Below are 16,457 nucleotides of genomic sequence, written 5' to 3'. Positions count from 1 at the left end.
TGTTCACCAGGTATACCCGGGACCACTACAAAGCTTGGCTTTCAGGTTATTAGCTTCATTAGTAACTGTTGTAGGGCAGCTTAAAAGCACTACAAGCTCGGACTTTTGGTATAAGTACAGGTTATGACAACAATTGTAACAGGTCTTGCAAGTCTGAGCTATTGTAAGGTCTCTACAAACCCATACTAGGTGGCATTTCAGACTATTGTAAGGCCTTTACAAACACAAACTAGATGACATCTGAACATTATGAGGCCCTTACAAACCGATACTAGAGGGTGTACTAGAATTCAATAAACAGTATAATAAGGCATTGTAGGAGGCTTACTAAACATTACTATACAACATGCTAGGAGTCAATATATCACTTTGTAGGCTACTGTAAGGCCCTTATCAACTGATACTAGGTGGTATACTAGACTATTGTAAGCATCATATAAACTGACACTAGGTGACATATCTAACTATTGTAAGGCCCTTATAAACTTGCATACTAGGGCATTTACTAGAGATTAGTAGACACTATTGTAGGTTACTAGTTACAAAGTGACATCAGGTGACATGTTCAGACTATTGTAAGCTCATTACAAACCGATACTAAAGAGTATATTAGGAGCCAGTGTAATAGGCTATTGTTGACTTGCTGGATGCTACTAGACAATATACTAAGAGTCAGTAGGCGACTTTGTAGACTGTTATCAATGTATAGTGGGACATTGTAGGACACTTACTACACATTATCAGATGGCATACTAGGAGTTAGTAGATAATATAATAACAATTTATTGTATACATTTTTTGTAGTGATTCTTGTAGGCACATTAGTAACAGTTTCTAGTATCATTTTTTGTAGTGATTCTTATAGGCACATTTGTAACAGCCTCTAGTGTCATTTTTTGTAGTGATTCTTATATGCACGTTGGTAACATTTTTTGTAATGATTCTTATAAATACATTTGTAACAGTTTCTAGGGTCATTTTTTGTAGTGATTCTTATAAACACGTTTGTAACAGTTTCTAGTGTCATTTTTTGTAGTGGTTCTTGTACGCACATTGGTAACATTTTATATAGTGATTCTTATAAACACACCTGTAACAGTTTTCAGCGTCATTTTTTGTAGTGATTCTTATAAATACATTTGTAACAGTTTCTAGAGTCATTTTTTGTAGTGGTTCATATAGGCACATTTGTAACAGTTTCTAGGGTCATTTTTTGTAGTGGTTCTTATAGGCACATTGGTAACATTTTTTGTAGTAATTCTTACAAACACATTTGTAACAGTTTCTAGTGTCATTTTTTGTAGTGATTTTATAGGCACATTGGTAACCTTTTTTGTAGTGATTCATATAGGCATGTTGGTAACATTTTTCAGTGACATTTTTTGAAGTGGGCCATCATATATGATACTACATCATCTAGTAAAGATAATTAGATATATCATCAGGCACGGTAAGGTTCTTAAAAACTTATACTAATTACACTTTAAAAATATTATATAATCATTACACACATATACTAGCCAACCTTTTTAGCCCTCAATGTCCCATCACTTGTAAGAATGATTCTCTTCGTTTCTCAAGGATTGTAACTTTAAAGGCTCCTGACTTTCCCAATTTGGGCAAGTGTATTTTGAGATTAGAAATCTGGAAAAAAGACAGAAAAAAGCGGAAAAATTAGAGGCATAGTCTAGATAATCATGGGTACCTTTAATAAGCCAGTTTCCAAATTAGAAAACTGACTAAGCAGGCCTTCTAGTGCTACTTAGGTCTATTTTTTGGTTTTAATTCAATAATGATGGTTACAACACATTAAACTCAGTACAACACTGCATAAAATATAATTTTAATGTTCCCTGAGATAGAGCTATTATCTATTATCTAATCTAAAGTGCTGCAGCCATGCATCTATTGATGGTTATTTGTACAAGTTGCACCGATTTTCAATACAACAGTTTTGAATGCTCATCTATACTCAACTTGTGGTTGGGCAAGAAGAGCCATTAAAATGTTTGTAGCTAAGTTCTATCTCTAGGATTTTCCCACAGTTTGGGGAAAAGTTCATCACGGTTCAGGTCAGCCTCCAAAGGCCCACCGCTTATAAGAACGATTCTCTTTGTACCTCAGAAATCGTAATGGCCCACAATGTGTTCATCGAGCACACTGCGGAGCTTTTCTCCATCCCTGGACTGTACGCATGGTATCGTACAGGTCGGGCATTACCTCATGGCAAACAACAACAAGCCGGCCCCATTTCCCCACTCGTTCGCACAAAACTTGTCCATATACAATGTCGCGCGATGGTATGCTGCCCGCAGATTCCATCCCATGCGGATTGGATTTCTCGAGGAGTTCCACCGTCGACATCACAACTACATTCTCGAATGGGTTCTCGAAGACATGACCCCGTTCAAGGGACACTTCCCAGCAGACCTTCGTGACAGACGCGCTCGACCGGTACCTCCGACCCATGAGTTGTTATCACTCATCAATGAGGACGTGACGATGCAGTCGCCAGATCCCAAACCACTCACATCCGGCACTGGCAATGCCCCTGCTGGCAGCAGTCAGCTGGGTCCTAACCCCGGAGCGACCCCCGAGGCTGGTGACCCTGACCACGACATGGGTGGCCGCTAGCTTATGCTGGCATGCCTCCCATTGATGTGCCGCTGTGGGCCACAGCTGGGGATGTGATGTGTACCCTCCGTGTGCCCACAACCCGCCTGTGTGTTCTGGCTGTGTCTGTCATCATCCTCATCCATCATCTTGCCTCATCATGCCATCCCGCCTCATGTTGCCACCTGCATCATCCACTCAATGGCACAGTCGGTGTTATGGTCCCGTGGAACATGTCCAGTGGGGGAGGGTGTAATGTGCCACTGTTGTATTATGAGGCACAAGTACCAAGCGGTACTTGTGCCCTAATCTTATCTAATCTAATCATGTATTACATAACTGTTGTGTACTATTTGTATGTGCTCTGCGTGTATTGAGCGTGCATTGGTGTGTTGAAGTCAGAGACTTTACACACCACAACCTTGATACACGCACAACGCTCCAGAATAGAGCTTGGTGCACTGTATCTGAGGTTCAGTGTGATAAGGTCTCGCCCCCCCATTATACTTGCTTTATCATCTGGAAGATTATCTGACCTTGTCATCGATTGTCTAGATTGTGATAGTGAGTGCAAAGTCAGTCTACATGCATTGTGTGTGTGCTCACAAAATGTTTCTAGAAAATGTTGGCAAGAATTCCTTCAGAGTTGAGAATGAAGTTGCATTTCACAGTAATATCTCGCAGTGAGTTTTATTTCATTGTCTCCAATAGCCAATGCTTACTGCATTGACAGCACCTGGCACCATTGGAGTTGCACCCCATCTAAGATAATCACCTCAATGAAGGTGTCATATAGTGAACCTTCGGAGATCAAAGGCTGGTCAGACCTCAAGGAGGCCAAACAGGAGAAGGTGCACTGTGCATGGAAAGAGGACACAATTTCCGATGAAAATGAGAGCATTAAGGAGGCAGTCGACACTAGCAAGAAGGTGCCAGCAGAGAGGAAGAACAAGAAAGACAGGAACAATGTCAAGAAGACTGACAAGCTCAAGCAGTCACATGCAAAGAAGGCCAAGGCTGATGTTAGTATTTATTTTTGTTCTCTCTGTGTCATTCTAATTGTTATCATACATTGCAGAAGGAGGATGAAGAGGAAGCCAAGGAAGAAAAGGATGAGTGAAAGCATGGGCAAAAGGCTGCTGCTAAACCTGCTAAGAAGAAGGGCAAGACCTCAGCCAAAAAGTGAGTGACCAAGAAGAAGGCCCTCAGCAATCAGAATGAAGGTGAGGACTTTGGAGATGAGATTGCTGCCATCTTTGATGAAGAGGGCAAAGAGGAGGAGCATCACTTGAGCAAACTTAAGAAGTGCAAGGTAAGTTCTGTTTACATTCTGATACCCACTACACTTTTAAGAACTCGCATTGACAAGACAATGACCTATTCATGAGCATGAGATCTTTGCAATCTGTGATGTTGAATTCTGCATATATATATCATTGATGCATGTCATGAGTAGGTCACTGAGTGGAATAACATGAGTAAGATGTGTCTTGCACTTGCATCACGTGCTGCATTCGTATGACGTCGACCTTATTCATGCAGTTTTTCTGCCACCTTACCTTATACATCTGTAGGTAATGTAGCATTCTAAAATATCTTTCTTTTCTTCTTTCTATATGCTTGCAAAACAAGTAGTATCTCCACTGACACAGACTTATCTCTACTGACCAGACTGACATGGAATCACACTCAGAAGCCACGCATATAAAAACCAAAAAATATATTAGAGTGTTTTCTTTGCAGCAATAGTTTAAACTGAAAAGTTCAAAACATAAAGGATTTCAGTTGAGTAAGATCTCTCTGAGATCTATTGCTTCTAGATCGCGACCCATTATTCTTCCATCCTGATCCCCAAACAGATCCGCGATTTGCAGACTTCAATGAAATGAGGTCACTATATACTGAAGGTTTTCTGATGGACAGTGTAATGCCATCAGAAGCAGGAGATGCATAGGAAACATCTTTAAGGGCAAAGACGGTATAGGAGGGGGCTTATGTTACAATGGTATGCTGTGTACCTATCTTTTCTTTGATTACATTGTACTTTTACGTGTATTACTCCGAGACCTCCAGTCCGGACATCTCTTGACTCGACCAGGACGATACTAGACTATGACATCATAGCCTAGATATATACTGACTCATCCCTCACTGTGAGGGTACTCGTTTACTCAGCCATTACTGACATGTCTTACTCAGCATGTACTAGTAGTATATAAGATTGAGATCGTTGACTGGGACGCCAGTCTCGATCTGGTTACTTTTACCTTCAATACACGGGCTTTCCACTCAGCCTTAGTATGAAGACACTTCGCGACTCACCACACTTAGTCTTTGGCTTCGTGTGTGCTCGACGATCAATACTCAGTCTTGGTGGTACACCCCAGCGTAACAATATACCACCAAGAAACTATGAATAGTCTATTATATTCTCTACCGACTCCTAGTATGTCATATAATAATGTCTAGTAAACATTCTACAATATTTGACTACACTGAGTAGTATGAGTTTATAAGAGCCTGACAATAGTTTACAAATTCATCTACTGACTCTTAGTACATAAGAATCAGTACAAAAAATGACACTAGAAACTGTTATAAATGTGCCTACAAGAAATACCACAAAAAATGTTATCAATGTGCCTATAAGAATCACTACAAAAAAGGATGCTAGAAACTGTGACAAATGTGCCTACAAGAATCACTACAAAAAATGACACTAGAAACTATTACAAATGTGCCTATAAGCATCATTACAAAAAATGACCCTGAACAATGTTACAAATGTGCCTATGAGGATCACTACAAAAAATAACTCTAGAAACTGTTACAGATGTGCTTATACGAATCACTACAAAGAATGACACTGGAAACTGTTACAAATGTGCCTATAACAATATATTAAAATGTATGCAAGAAATTGTTATTGTATTCTGTACTAACTCCTAGTGTCCCATTTAATAATGTGTAGTAAGTGTCCTACAGCATCCCACTATATCTTAATAAGTTGTGTGAGTTGATAAGGGCTGTACTATTAAATAGTCTACAAAGTCACCTACTGACTCTTAATATATTGTCTAGTAATGTTCAGCAAGTCAACAACACACTATGATACTGACTCCTAATGTCTCCTATAGTATCAGTTTGTAATGAGCTTACAATAGTCAGAAATGTTATCTGGCATCACTTTGTAAGAATCTTCAGTAACTTTTAATAGTCTCTAGCAATCTCTTATAAGTGTCCTAGTGAACATGTTTACGATACTTACAATAGTCTAGTAGACCACTGACCACTGGTTGATAAAGGCCTTACAATAGCCTACAAAGTGTTATATTGACTCCTGGTAGTTTGTCTAGTAGTGTTTAGTAAGCCTCCTACAATGCCTTATTATACTGTTTATTGAATTCTAGTACACCCTCTAGTATCAGTTTGTAAGGGCCTCATAATGTCTAGATATGTCATCTAGTATGTATTTGTAAAGGGCTTACAGTAGTCTGAAAAGCCATCTAGTATGGATTTTTAAGGACTTTATAATATTGTCTAGTTAGTTCTACAAGTCCACTATCAAAAGGCCATGCCATAATTTTCCTGATATTTGTGCGATTTCTTTTGCATTTTATTCTGCATGTTTGTCTTCAGCCACACATCACATGGCCTGCAAGTCACGTTTCCCGCCATATGAAATGTTAAGCGCTCTAGGGTGCTTAACGTTTCATACGGACCCAGGTGGCACGTGACATTTTTGGCTTCAAGCACTTCTTGCCAAACTTGCCAGACTTGTAGTTCACTCAATTCTGCTCAGATTTGAATGAACCCGGTAGCCATTCTGACCGGATTTTGAAGCTGAATCTGATGGTGTTACTCTTGAAACATCAGCATCAATTGCTGGAGTGCTACAATCCATTTTCTCAGTTTTATCTCATTTCTGCTTGTTTCTTTAATGTGCACTGCTTGTAAAAAATAAGACGCCCTATCTGACATGTTTATGTGTATCTTAGAGTCATTCTCAAATTTTTCTGGCATTTATACAACTTTCCTGCACTTCAGACTGAGCATTCTAGTCTAAAACTGAGATATCTCAGCCAGTTTTACTCAGATTTACTTGGTTTAAGAGAGCATTACGCTTCATTTCCTTCACAGATTTCAATCGTACAATTTTTTATATGTTGAAATTAGTATGTGCTTATATAATTTCACTGACTATGATGCATTGGCCCTCTGTGACTGCTGTGGCACTTCTATTAATCACTATTTGTGCAAGTCGTGTTGGTTTTCACTACAATCACTTTGAAAGACCGACTGTATGCAAGCTGTAGTACAGTAAGAACAGGCATTACAAAGTTTATAGTTAAACCCTAGACCTAACCCAGGACTAGGTGCAGCTCATGCACACAAAATTGTATTGAAAAGTCATTCTCACACCTTAGGGAGAAAGTGCGTATCCCCCAAAAGTCAGCGGAAGCCCTATCCCATAAAGAACGATTCCTTCGTACCTCAGGAATTGTAATCTCAATGGAATTAGGTCCCTTTGCCTGCCCATCATTGTCTCAAGAAACATTAGGTGCAATTACCAGTGAGTGTCTGAAAAGTCTACTGTGGTGGAGCTACAGTACAGCTACATGGTCATAGAACATCAAAAAACCAAAAAAAAACCAAAAGAATTAAGGAAGATATAAGAGAAATGTTGTTGTATCAGCAGCAATAAGGGCGGCGTTGGGTGCAGAAGTGGGATCTGATAGCCAGCAGTACCTGATGATAACCAGTGAGGTGGCATGTGCTATCTATACATTAGTGCCAATGATGACATAGGTCTTATCAGCACTATCATGTGAGCTCGATGCTTTGAGCATTGAGCACACAATATTCCCAGTGTTACTGGCAGTGTGCAGGACATAGGCCAATCAAGCCTATTAGCTTGCCGTACTGGGGGCGCTTGACAAGCTTAATACCTTAGGAACATGTGAGATCCAGGTGAGAAACAAAGAAACATTTAGATCGACCCGGGACATGCGAACCTTAACATGACACGTGATGTTCCGCTTTCACCAAGATAGGCACTTGCGCCCGTTTTGGGGTGCACTCAGTGGTGTTTGCACTGCAAAGGTGTTTCTGTCCCGTTTCTGAGCCGCAAATTTTTGCCTGCATGTACGGGGGCATTGTAGTGTACAATCGATTTTTGTCAATTTTTTTCGGGCACAGGAGGCCAGGGATTCGAGTAGAAGTGTCCCTCTCAGCCAAATTACCTAAAGATATTCTACTAGCCGAGCCTGTAGCAGTTCTTGGGTGAAATCAGCATGTCCCACATAAAATTTCGTGCCTGAGCTTTACATGGGACATGCATTTTTTGGCTGGCGGGCCAGCAGGCTGCATGTCCCAAGTCAATTTTCGATTTGGGGCATTCATGAGACATGCAGCTCATGGCAATCCTTCACAAATATATTTGCTTCACTGAGCACGAGAGCGTCCAATCAGTGCTGGTGTGGCACCTGCCACCTGTCGGTTATATGGCACATATGTCACAACCATCAATTTCGACACCCCACCCCTGCCACTCATCGTGGGACGCGCTCGCCCGCCCCGCCCTCGGTGGGTGCGCCAAGTGCATGTCCCAGGACACGCATTACATAAGTGACCTTCCCGATATGGGCACGCCGTGGGTAGAAACAAAGCAACGTTTAGATCGACGCGGGACACGCGAACCTTAAATGTGACGTGTGATGCTCCGCCTTCGCTGAGATAGGCGCCCATCCACCTTCGCCGAGATAGGTGCCCGCGCGCACGTTTTCGAGCGCGCTCAGCAGTGTTCGCACTGTAGAGCTGTCCCCGTCCCATTCATGAGCAGGAAATTTTTGCATGCATGTACAGGGGTATTGTAGCGTACAATTGATAATTGTTTTCGATTTTTTGAGGGCACGGGAGGCCGGGGATTCGAGTAGAGGTGTCCCTTCCAGCCAAATTACCTAAAGATATTCTACTAGCCAAGCCCGTAGCGGTTCTCAGGCGAAATCGGTGTGTCCCACGTAGACTATCGTGCCTGAGCTTTACATGGGACATGCATTTTTTGGCTGGCGGGCCAGCGGGCTGCGTGTCCCAAGTCGATTTTCGATTCGGGGCGTTCATGGGACATGCAGCCCGATATGGCAATCCTCTGCGAACATATTCACTTCGCCGAGCACGTGAGCCAATCAGCGCCGGTGTGGCGCCTGGCGCCCGTCGGTTAGATGGCACGTATGTCACAGCCATCAATTTCGACGCCCCACCCCTGCCGCTCACCGTGTGGGACGCGCTCGACACTCCGCCCGCCCGCCTTCGGTGGGCGCGCGTCCCGGGACACGCATTACGTAAGCGACCTTCCCGATATGGGCACGCCGCGCGTGTCCCGTAGAAACAAAGCCTACTCAAAGTACAAGCCAAAACAAAGACCAATTCACTCTGCGACGCCAGCAGGACTCGAACCTGCGCTCCCAAAGGGAAACAGATTTCTAATCTGTCGCCGTAACCACTTGGCTATAGCGCCTGATTCTTGAAGAAGGAAGTTGCCTTCTATATCGTAGTATATAAACCAATGCCAAAAACATCCCCAAGCACTTGTGTTTTTCCAGTAGCCACCGAGCCTGCGGAAAAAAGTGCATTCTATACTTGAACATGGTTCACCACTTTTGTATGAAAATTGGGTGTACATATACTTTTACGACTAACCCGGCCGGCCAGAGGTCCCAGCGATTTTCAGATACCTGATATTTTTCAGACCGTCCGAAAAAGAGCAAAGGTTGGCCGGGTTGGTAAATGAACGGTACGATGCCATCACATTTCGTTACGAGAACACTCTTCCACGCCAACTCGGAGGATCTGTCTACTTATTCGCATGCAGTAAGGACAATAAACATACGGAAAGCTTCAAGAAGAAAAGCACAAGGCCAAAGATTTCGCGCGTTGTGAAAATTTCACAGCTAGGCATCCATGTACCTGCGCGTAGGTACGTCCTTCGTGGTTTCAGTCGACTGTTCCGTCTAAGCCAGGACAGCATTAGTCCACGTTCTACGCATAAGACCAGCTTAAATGGTGAAACAAAAGCCACTCAGCGCTGAGAAATGGCGCAAGGGAGGTAACGAACGATGGTGAATATTTAAATGATGTAGGCAAGCGGCGGCCCACACGCGCTCACGACGCGTCAAGGCATGCATAGCGAAGAACCAATGGAAATTTGAAGCTTCACAGAGTCCTTGCCTGCATACCGAAGAAAATCGCGAAGAGAATTTTATTTCGGATGCAGTCTAACTTGAGATCCCAGATCGACATCCATGCTCAAGCACCATCGCTCTTCGCTCATGATGATTCACCCATCTCCTTCGCAAGCTGTTCAGCTTTCGTCTTCACGTCCTCGATCGTACCAACCTACAGTACAGGAGACAGTGAGCACCGAAATAGCTAACTCCATGCGTGTAAAAGGGCATACCATGTAAAATGCGGACTCAGGGAGACTGTCGTGGGCACCGGAAAGGATCTCCTTAAACGACCGAACCGTGTCCTTGAGGGGAACCAACCGACCCTCATAACCAGTGAAGACTTGCGCAACAGCGAAGGGCTGCGACATGAAACGCTGGATCTTACGAGCACGCTCAACCTGGATCACACAAGTCGTCAGAGCTATGTATGGCGTGTGATAAACATCACCTACTGTCAGCTTGTCCTCTTCCGATAACTCATCCATACCCAAGATAGCAATGATATCCTGCAGCGACTTGTAGTCCTGAAGGATCTTCTGGACAGCGGTCGCGACCTGGTAGTGCTCCTGGCCGACCTGTAAATGACGAGCGACAGCGTCGCATCAAAGCGCTCTACTAAGATCGGAGAAAATGACGAACAATACGGGGATCAAGCATGCGAGATTTGGAGTCAAGAGGGTCGACCGCAGGGTAAATACCAAGTTCAGCAATGGAACGAGACAGCACAGTCGTGGCATCCAAGTGAGCGAAGGTGGTGGCAGGAGCAGGATCTGTCAAATCATCGGCAGGCACGTAGACGGCCTGCACGGACGTAATCGAGCCCTTCTTAGTGGTAGTGATACGCTCCTGCCTATAAAAATGGATAAGTTAGTGGGCTCGCGACGATCAAATTTGAATGGGGCGTATGAACTTACATGCCACCCATATCCGTGGAAAGCGTCGGCTGGTAACCGACGGCAGACGGGATACGACCTAGCAAGGCAGACACCTCTGAACCGGCTTGGGTGAAACGGAAGATGTTGTCGATGAAGAGCAACACATCCTGACCCTCCTCATCACGGAAGTACTCCGCAATGGTCAGACCTGTGAGGGCGACACGGGCACGGGCGCCCGGAGGCTCATTCATCTGACCAAAGACCAGGGCGACCTTGGAGTCACCCTCGAGATTGATGACACCGGTCTCAATCATCTCGTGGTACAAGTCGTTACCCTCACGGGTACGCTCGCCGACACCTGTCCTTCCAGGTCACGTGGGAGTAAACCCGAGTCCGTACAAAATGCGCACCACAGAAGATAGAGAAACCACCGTGCGCCTTGGCGACGTTATTGATCAGTTCCTGGATCAATACAGTTTTGCCGACACCAGCACCACCGAAAAGACCGATCTTTCCACCACGAGCATACGGAGCAAGAAGGTCGACAACCTTGATACCGGTCTCCAGCACTTCAGCAGTGGTAGACTGGTCCACGAACGGGGGCGGCTCGGCGTGAATGGGGGAAAGCTTAACACCTTTAATGGGACCCCGCTCGTCAATGGGTTCACCAATGACGTTCATGATACGGCCAAGCGTCGCGGTTCCGACGGGGATCTTGATGGGAGCGCCGGTATCAACTACCTTCTGCCCACGGACAAGACCCTCGGTACCGTCCATGGCAATGGTCCGAACCGCGTTCTCGCCAAGGTGAGAAGCAACCTCGAGGACCAGACGACCACCGTGAAAGTCAGTGACCTCAAGCGCATTGAGAATGGGGGGAAGATTTTCCGTGTCGAACTGGACGTCAACAACGGCACCAATGACGGTCTTTACTTGACCGATCGTGCCCGTTGCCTCGGTCGCATATGTGCGAGCTACGTGTCACAATTTGAGAATAAATCGCAAAAAGGCAAAGAAAAAAACGGTGGATCAGATACACGTCAGTACATTGTTACCACGCAGGTAAGGGTGTAGGGAAACCAACCAGCCGGTGCTGAGACGCGAGTGGGGCGAGCCTGCGCGCGATGTGACGAAGAAGGAACAGCGGCTGCGCGAGAAAGAATGGGGGCAACGGCAGCGGAGGAGAAGAGCGCATTGGTCTTCCTCGCGCTGTTCAGCGCTCTGCGAGACAGACGGTGGACGCCGCGCGAGGTGAGCATGGTCGACGACGTGGACGATGAAGAGGTGGAATAGACGAGACGGATTGACAGCAACGCCGGCCTGAATAAAGTTCAGTTTCGCACTCCGACAATCCCCGGCTTCCTCCGAGCCGGATTCCCCGCCGTACACCCGCAAACGCACCAACAGCGGGTGGAATCTGTACGTATTTCACGGAAAAAATACCTCTGTTCCTCTGTGCACGTTGCGGAGAGAACCACAACAGACAGAAAACTCTCCGACGGGTGAGCAACTCTAAGCTATGATGATGAACTCTGAATTTATATACTGGGGGACAAGGACCCCAGACTCCGCATTGTACCAATGATTGCCCGAAGATGATAAAAAATCCGCTGTGTCAAATTCAGCGCAAGGATGAGTCCCTGCGTTATACACTCAGTACAGGAAAGCTTCACGGTCTGCCTCCAGGGCCTACGTAACTTGCGTTGTTGCGTGGATCGCGAAGAGTAGCAGTAAGTGTCCAGACTCTCGCGTTCTCGCCAGCGTTGACTGGTCGTCCCCAAAACAGTGTGTGGCATTCTAGGTCTATTGCTGCACGATTCGACGGTTGACGCGGCTCCCGAAATATGCGAGGGTCTTTCATTGCTTCAGCATCGCGGGCAGGATGCGTGCGGGATTGTCACTTGTGGTCCCAAAGGCCGGTTTTATCAGTGCAAGGCAAATGGCATGGTCAGGGACGTCTTCGATCCCAACGCGGTATCCAGGTTGATCGGTGGAATGGGCATAGGTCATGGTGTGCACCTTTCAGTCCATACAAGAGGACGTATCGCTGACCCCCATGCCATGTAGTGCGATATCCGACCGCAGGCAGCTCACATCACGCCGAGGCGCAACCCTTCTACGTGAACTCACCCTACGGCATCGTCTTCGCACACGTAAGCGCGTCTTGCGTCTGCATTTAAATCACTAACACCCTCCCAGAATGGCAACCTCATCAACACAGAGCCTCTCCTGCAATTCATGGACGCCACAGCGCACCGGCACATCAACACGTCCTCAGACTCTGAGCTGCTGCTGAACATATTTGCAGACAACCTGCAGCAGACGGGGAAATTCCGAATCAACGAGGAGGATATCTTCAACGCCATTGGAAAGCTCATGCAGCAGTGCAAGGGCGCCTATGCCTGTGTCGCCATGCTAGCGGGCTTCGGGATTATCGCGTTTAGAGACCCGAACGGCATCCGACCAGTCGGGATGGGGTCCCGGAAGGCCCTCGGTGGCGGACCAGGCAAGGACTACCTCTTCGCCAGTGAGAGCGTGGTAGCGGATGCGAGCGGTTTCGGTGACTGGGAAGATGTCCGTCCCGGTGAGTTTCGTCCGTGTCGCTTTGCACGGGGAACGTGTTCTGACTTGCGGCCAGGCGAAGCTATCATCATCACACGCAGCTCCGTGAGCCGTCGCCAGGTCGGACAGCCCGCTACGTTTGCTCCTGATCTTTTTGAATATGTGTATTTCGCGCGACCCGATTCTGTACTGGATGGTATCAGTGTGTACCGCAGCCGCATGGCTATGGGTGACGCATTGGCAATTGAAGTCCAACGTGTTTTGAAAGAGAAAGGGTTGTCCGTCGACGTGGTTATCCCTGTGAGTTTCCCGTGAGCAACGCGTGTCTCGTGCTCATAGTCTGTCACGCAGGTTCCAGACACTTCGCGCGTGGCAGCTCTAAACTTAGCACAAAAGCTGCAGCTTCCCTATCGCGAAGGGTTCATCAAGAACCGCTATGTTGGGCGCACATTCATTATGCCTGGCCAGCAGATGAGGTAAGCTTCTCTTTCCCTCCTGATCACTCTGATATTGATCGAAGTGATGCAGGCGCAAGAACGTCAGACGGAAACTGAATGCGATGGCGCTCGAATTTGCGGGGAAGAACATCCTCATCGTAGATGGTACGCGCCCGCCCATTATAATTCCTGATCACCCCTTGACGCGCTTCATAGACTCCATTGTGCGTGGGACAACATCAAAGGAGATTATCCAGATGGCCAAAGACGTGGGTGCGAAGAAGGTGATCGTCGCGAGCTGCGCACCTCCAATACGGTGAGGTCCGCGTGAGAGGTAAATATTTACTGGCGCTCATCGTTCCTCCAGCTACTCGAATGTCTACGGTATCGACATGCCCTCCCGGACAGAACTGGTAGCACACAACCGTACGCCGGAGTCAATAGCAGAGGCGATAGGCGCGGACCTTGTCATCTTCCAGACCCTGCCAGACCTGGTCGCCTCCGTACGGCAACTCAATCCGTCTGTCACAGCCTTCGAGTGTTCCGTGTTCACGGGCGAGTATGTCACAGGAGGAGTTGACGAGGAGTACCTCGGGAGATTGGAACAGCTGCGCGCAGACAATGTCAAGGCGTCGCAACACCTTCACTCATCACGCACGAACCCTGCCCAGGACGATCTGGCAAGTGTGGTGTACGCGCGCAGAGAACTCACTCTGGGCTGCAGTGGACCGGCGAATGGCGCCGACGACACCATCGGTTTGCATAATGAATGGAATGCAAGTTGACCCTTCGGAAAAGGGTGTTACTATAGACTAGAAGTACTGTAGTACCAGTAATGTAATCCAGAGTAAATATCTAGATCTCATCCATTGCGACAACACGACATGTATATCTTGTTACTCCACCCGAGACAGCAGTCTGTGATGAACGTGCTTATCATCGTAGTGTCTTCAGACGCTGCTTCACCAACTTCGCTCTAGTCGTGTAAGGGTTATGATATGGGATTCTTATGTTAACTTATATCTGGAGGCTCCCAGTCCCGGCGGTGGCAGCTTTTCCCGCCCCCTTCAATAGTCGCCGTCGTACAAAGTGTCATACTCCGCAACAACTTGGTGTAAGCATTTAATTGTCTTGTTACCCAGAACTTGTAGACAGTAAATAGCAAATTGGCAGACGGTATGATGACATTGATGTTGATGTGTAACCGCTGCACAGTGAGAAGGTAAGGGCTCATACTACGGAGCCCAGCGAAGTCCACGAGAGAGGGAATAGATTTACTCGTACTACTCTATGGCTACGACTGGCGCCCAGATTGATTCAGATCACAGCCCTCGTCGTCTGTCCGCCTTCCTTTCGTCTGCATTCACATCTCACGAAATGAAACAAAGAAACCTAATTTTGAGATGGCCTCTATGCAAGAACAATGTCGATTTGCAGCGACGCAGGGGCATGATTAACAAGCTCGCTACTAAACAAATCGCTTGAAGGCTTCCAAACACTGCAGAATAATACACCTGTTCACCAAAGACCGCATTCCTTCCCAAATAAAACCATGGGGTTTGGCACAGGAACAGTTAGCGCATGGACGACGATTTGCTCAGGAGGAAGCTGCGCATTTATAATGGAGTTGAGGAGTGTATTCGCGACGGGCATCTTGTAGAATGTCGGAACGGTTGACTCATGATGATCCCAGCGAATACTTTGGCTGATATCGTCGGCCAGAGGGCGGGCGACAATTATTGTTTTCATAAAATGCGGCAATAGTGTCTGCAATTAGCATGGATCGTCGGTGAGCGCGTCACGACACCTGAGAGTTATTAGCATTAACATCGGGTCCTGACACTGTACCGGCGCACCTTGACCGCCTGGACGAAAAGAATAAAGTCCTTAAAGTCATCGCCGTCTAGAACGCAGACGTCTGGCATGGCCTCAACGTACACACCACACATTAGGAAGCTGATCTCCAATCACTGATGTAGAACACGGTCGGGTTCGTCATAGCCGAGCAAATTAAGGAGAGTAAGGGTGAAATCATTGACCGCGGAACCTGATGGTGCCCCGTGGGGAAATCGTAAAAGGTCTTTCAAGTAGCAGAAGAAAAGTCGCTTCGATTTAATTGATCGTCCAGGAGGCATTTCGACATCGAGAGGGACAAGGTCCACTGCGGACGCAGGCAAGTCAGGATCACCGAAAAAAGTGGTCACATCTTCGTTCACGACAGTGATGTTATACGCCAACAGATCGTAGGGGGTCTAGTCATTCGCAGGTTTCGCGGAACGTATTAGGTTGGCCATGACGGTGCTGGACAAGCAGCAGAATTCAAATACACAAGAGAGCCAGATGCTTACACAGCCTCTTCTTCATGGGGGCCCTGCCATCAAGCTCCCAACTTCGCCAGTCTCCTTAGAGATGATCATCTTCAGCGTTTTTAATATTTGGACTTGGTCCTGTACGTTGTCTAAACACTCACTAACATAGGCTATCAGATGATCACAAGCAAATTGTCCGCAAAACTATCGTGGGAGGCTTTCATCCCACAAATGACGTTCGTCTTGAGGACGTGATACTAGATTAAAATGTCGGGGTTTTCACCAGACTGCGCATACAGTGAAGCACGCACCATTTTCTTGTAACGAGTCGCATCAGACCGCCACTTTCTCGAGATCCTCGAAGGCGTGCGCCTGCTGTTCAACCCTCGCATGTTGGGTGGACAATTCACAAATGACTGCCTGCAACTTTTCTTG

General features: G+C 46.5%; 4 protein-coding genes and 1 non-coding gene across 5 annotated transcripts; 3 read left to right on the top strand and 2 right to left on the bottom strand.

The window, feature by feature from the left end:
• Positions 1–2,223: 2,223 nt before the first annotated feature.
• SCP_0401170 (hypothetical protein) lies at positions 2,224–2,634 on the top strand (the record flags this gene model as incomplete). Its single annotated transcript, XM_027756857.1, has 1 exon — positions 2,224–2,634. One exon carries the CDS (start codon positions 2,224–2,226, stop codon positions 2,632–2,634), a length of 411 nt encoding a protein of 136 aa, XP_027612658.1.
• Positions 2,635–3,392: 758 nt separating this feature from the next.
• On the top strand, positions 3,393–3,733 carry SCP_0401160 (hypothetical protein; the record flags this gene model as incomplete). The annotated part of the gene is made up of 2 exons (XM_027756856.1): positions 3,393–3,635; positions 3,692–3,733. The coding sequence occupies 2 exons, from the start codon at positions 3,393–3,395 to the stop codon at positions 3,731–3,733; spliced, it is 285 nt and encodes a 94-aa protein (XP_027612657.1).
• A 5,315-nt stretch (positions 3,734–9,048) lies between these two features.
• SCP_t0401150 lies at positions 9,049–9,130 on the bottom strand. The gene has a single exon. It is a non-coding gene; the product is annotated as a tRNA-Ser (tRNA).
• An 809-nt stretch (positions 9,131–9,939) lies between these two features.
• On the bottom strand, positions 9,940–11,973 carry SCP_0401140 (ATP synthase subunit beta, mitochondrial; the record flags this gene model as incomplete). The annotated part of the gene is made up of 7 exons (XM_027756855.1): positions 9,940–10,008; positions 10,070–10,237; positions 10,292–10,414; positions 10,479–10,689; positions 10,754–11,072; positions 11,125–11,688; positions 11,799–11,973. 7 exons carry the CDS (start codon positions 11,971–11,973, stop codon positions 9,940–9,942), a joined length of 1,629 nt encoding a protein of 542 aa, XP_027612656.1.
• A 685-nt stretch (positions 11,974–12,658) lies between these two features.
• SCP_0401130 (Amidophosphoribosyltransferase) lies at positions 12,659–14,498 on the top strand (the record flags this gene model as incomplete). Its single annotated transcript, XM_027756854.1, has 8 exons — positions 12,659–12,725; positions 12,782–12,867; positions 12,914–13,298; positions 13,353–13,576; positions 13,628–13,752; positions 13,805–13,878; positions 13,930–14,029; positions 14,081–14,498. The coding sequence occupies 8 exons, from the start codon at positions 12,659–12,661 to the stop codon at positions 14,496–14,498; spliced, it is 1,479 nt and encodes a 492-aa protein (XP_027612655.1).
• Positions 14,499–16,457: the final 1,959 nt, after the last annotated feature.

This window comes from Sparassis crispa, assembly GCF_003851025.1.
Source record: "Sparassis crispa DNA, contig_000003F, whole genome shotgun sequence".
NCBI lineage: Eukaryota > Fungi > Basidiomycota > Agaricomycetes > Polyporales > Sparassidaceae > Sparassis > Sparassis crispa.
The sequence above is the reverse complement of the archived record's forward strand: the minus strand, read 5'-3'. Positions and strand labels throughout refer to the sequence as shown.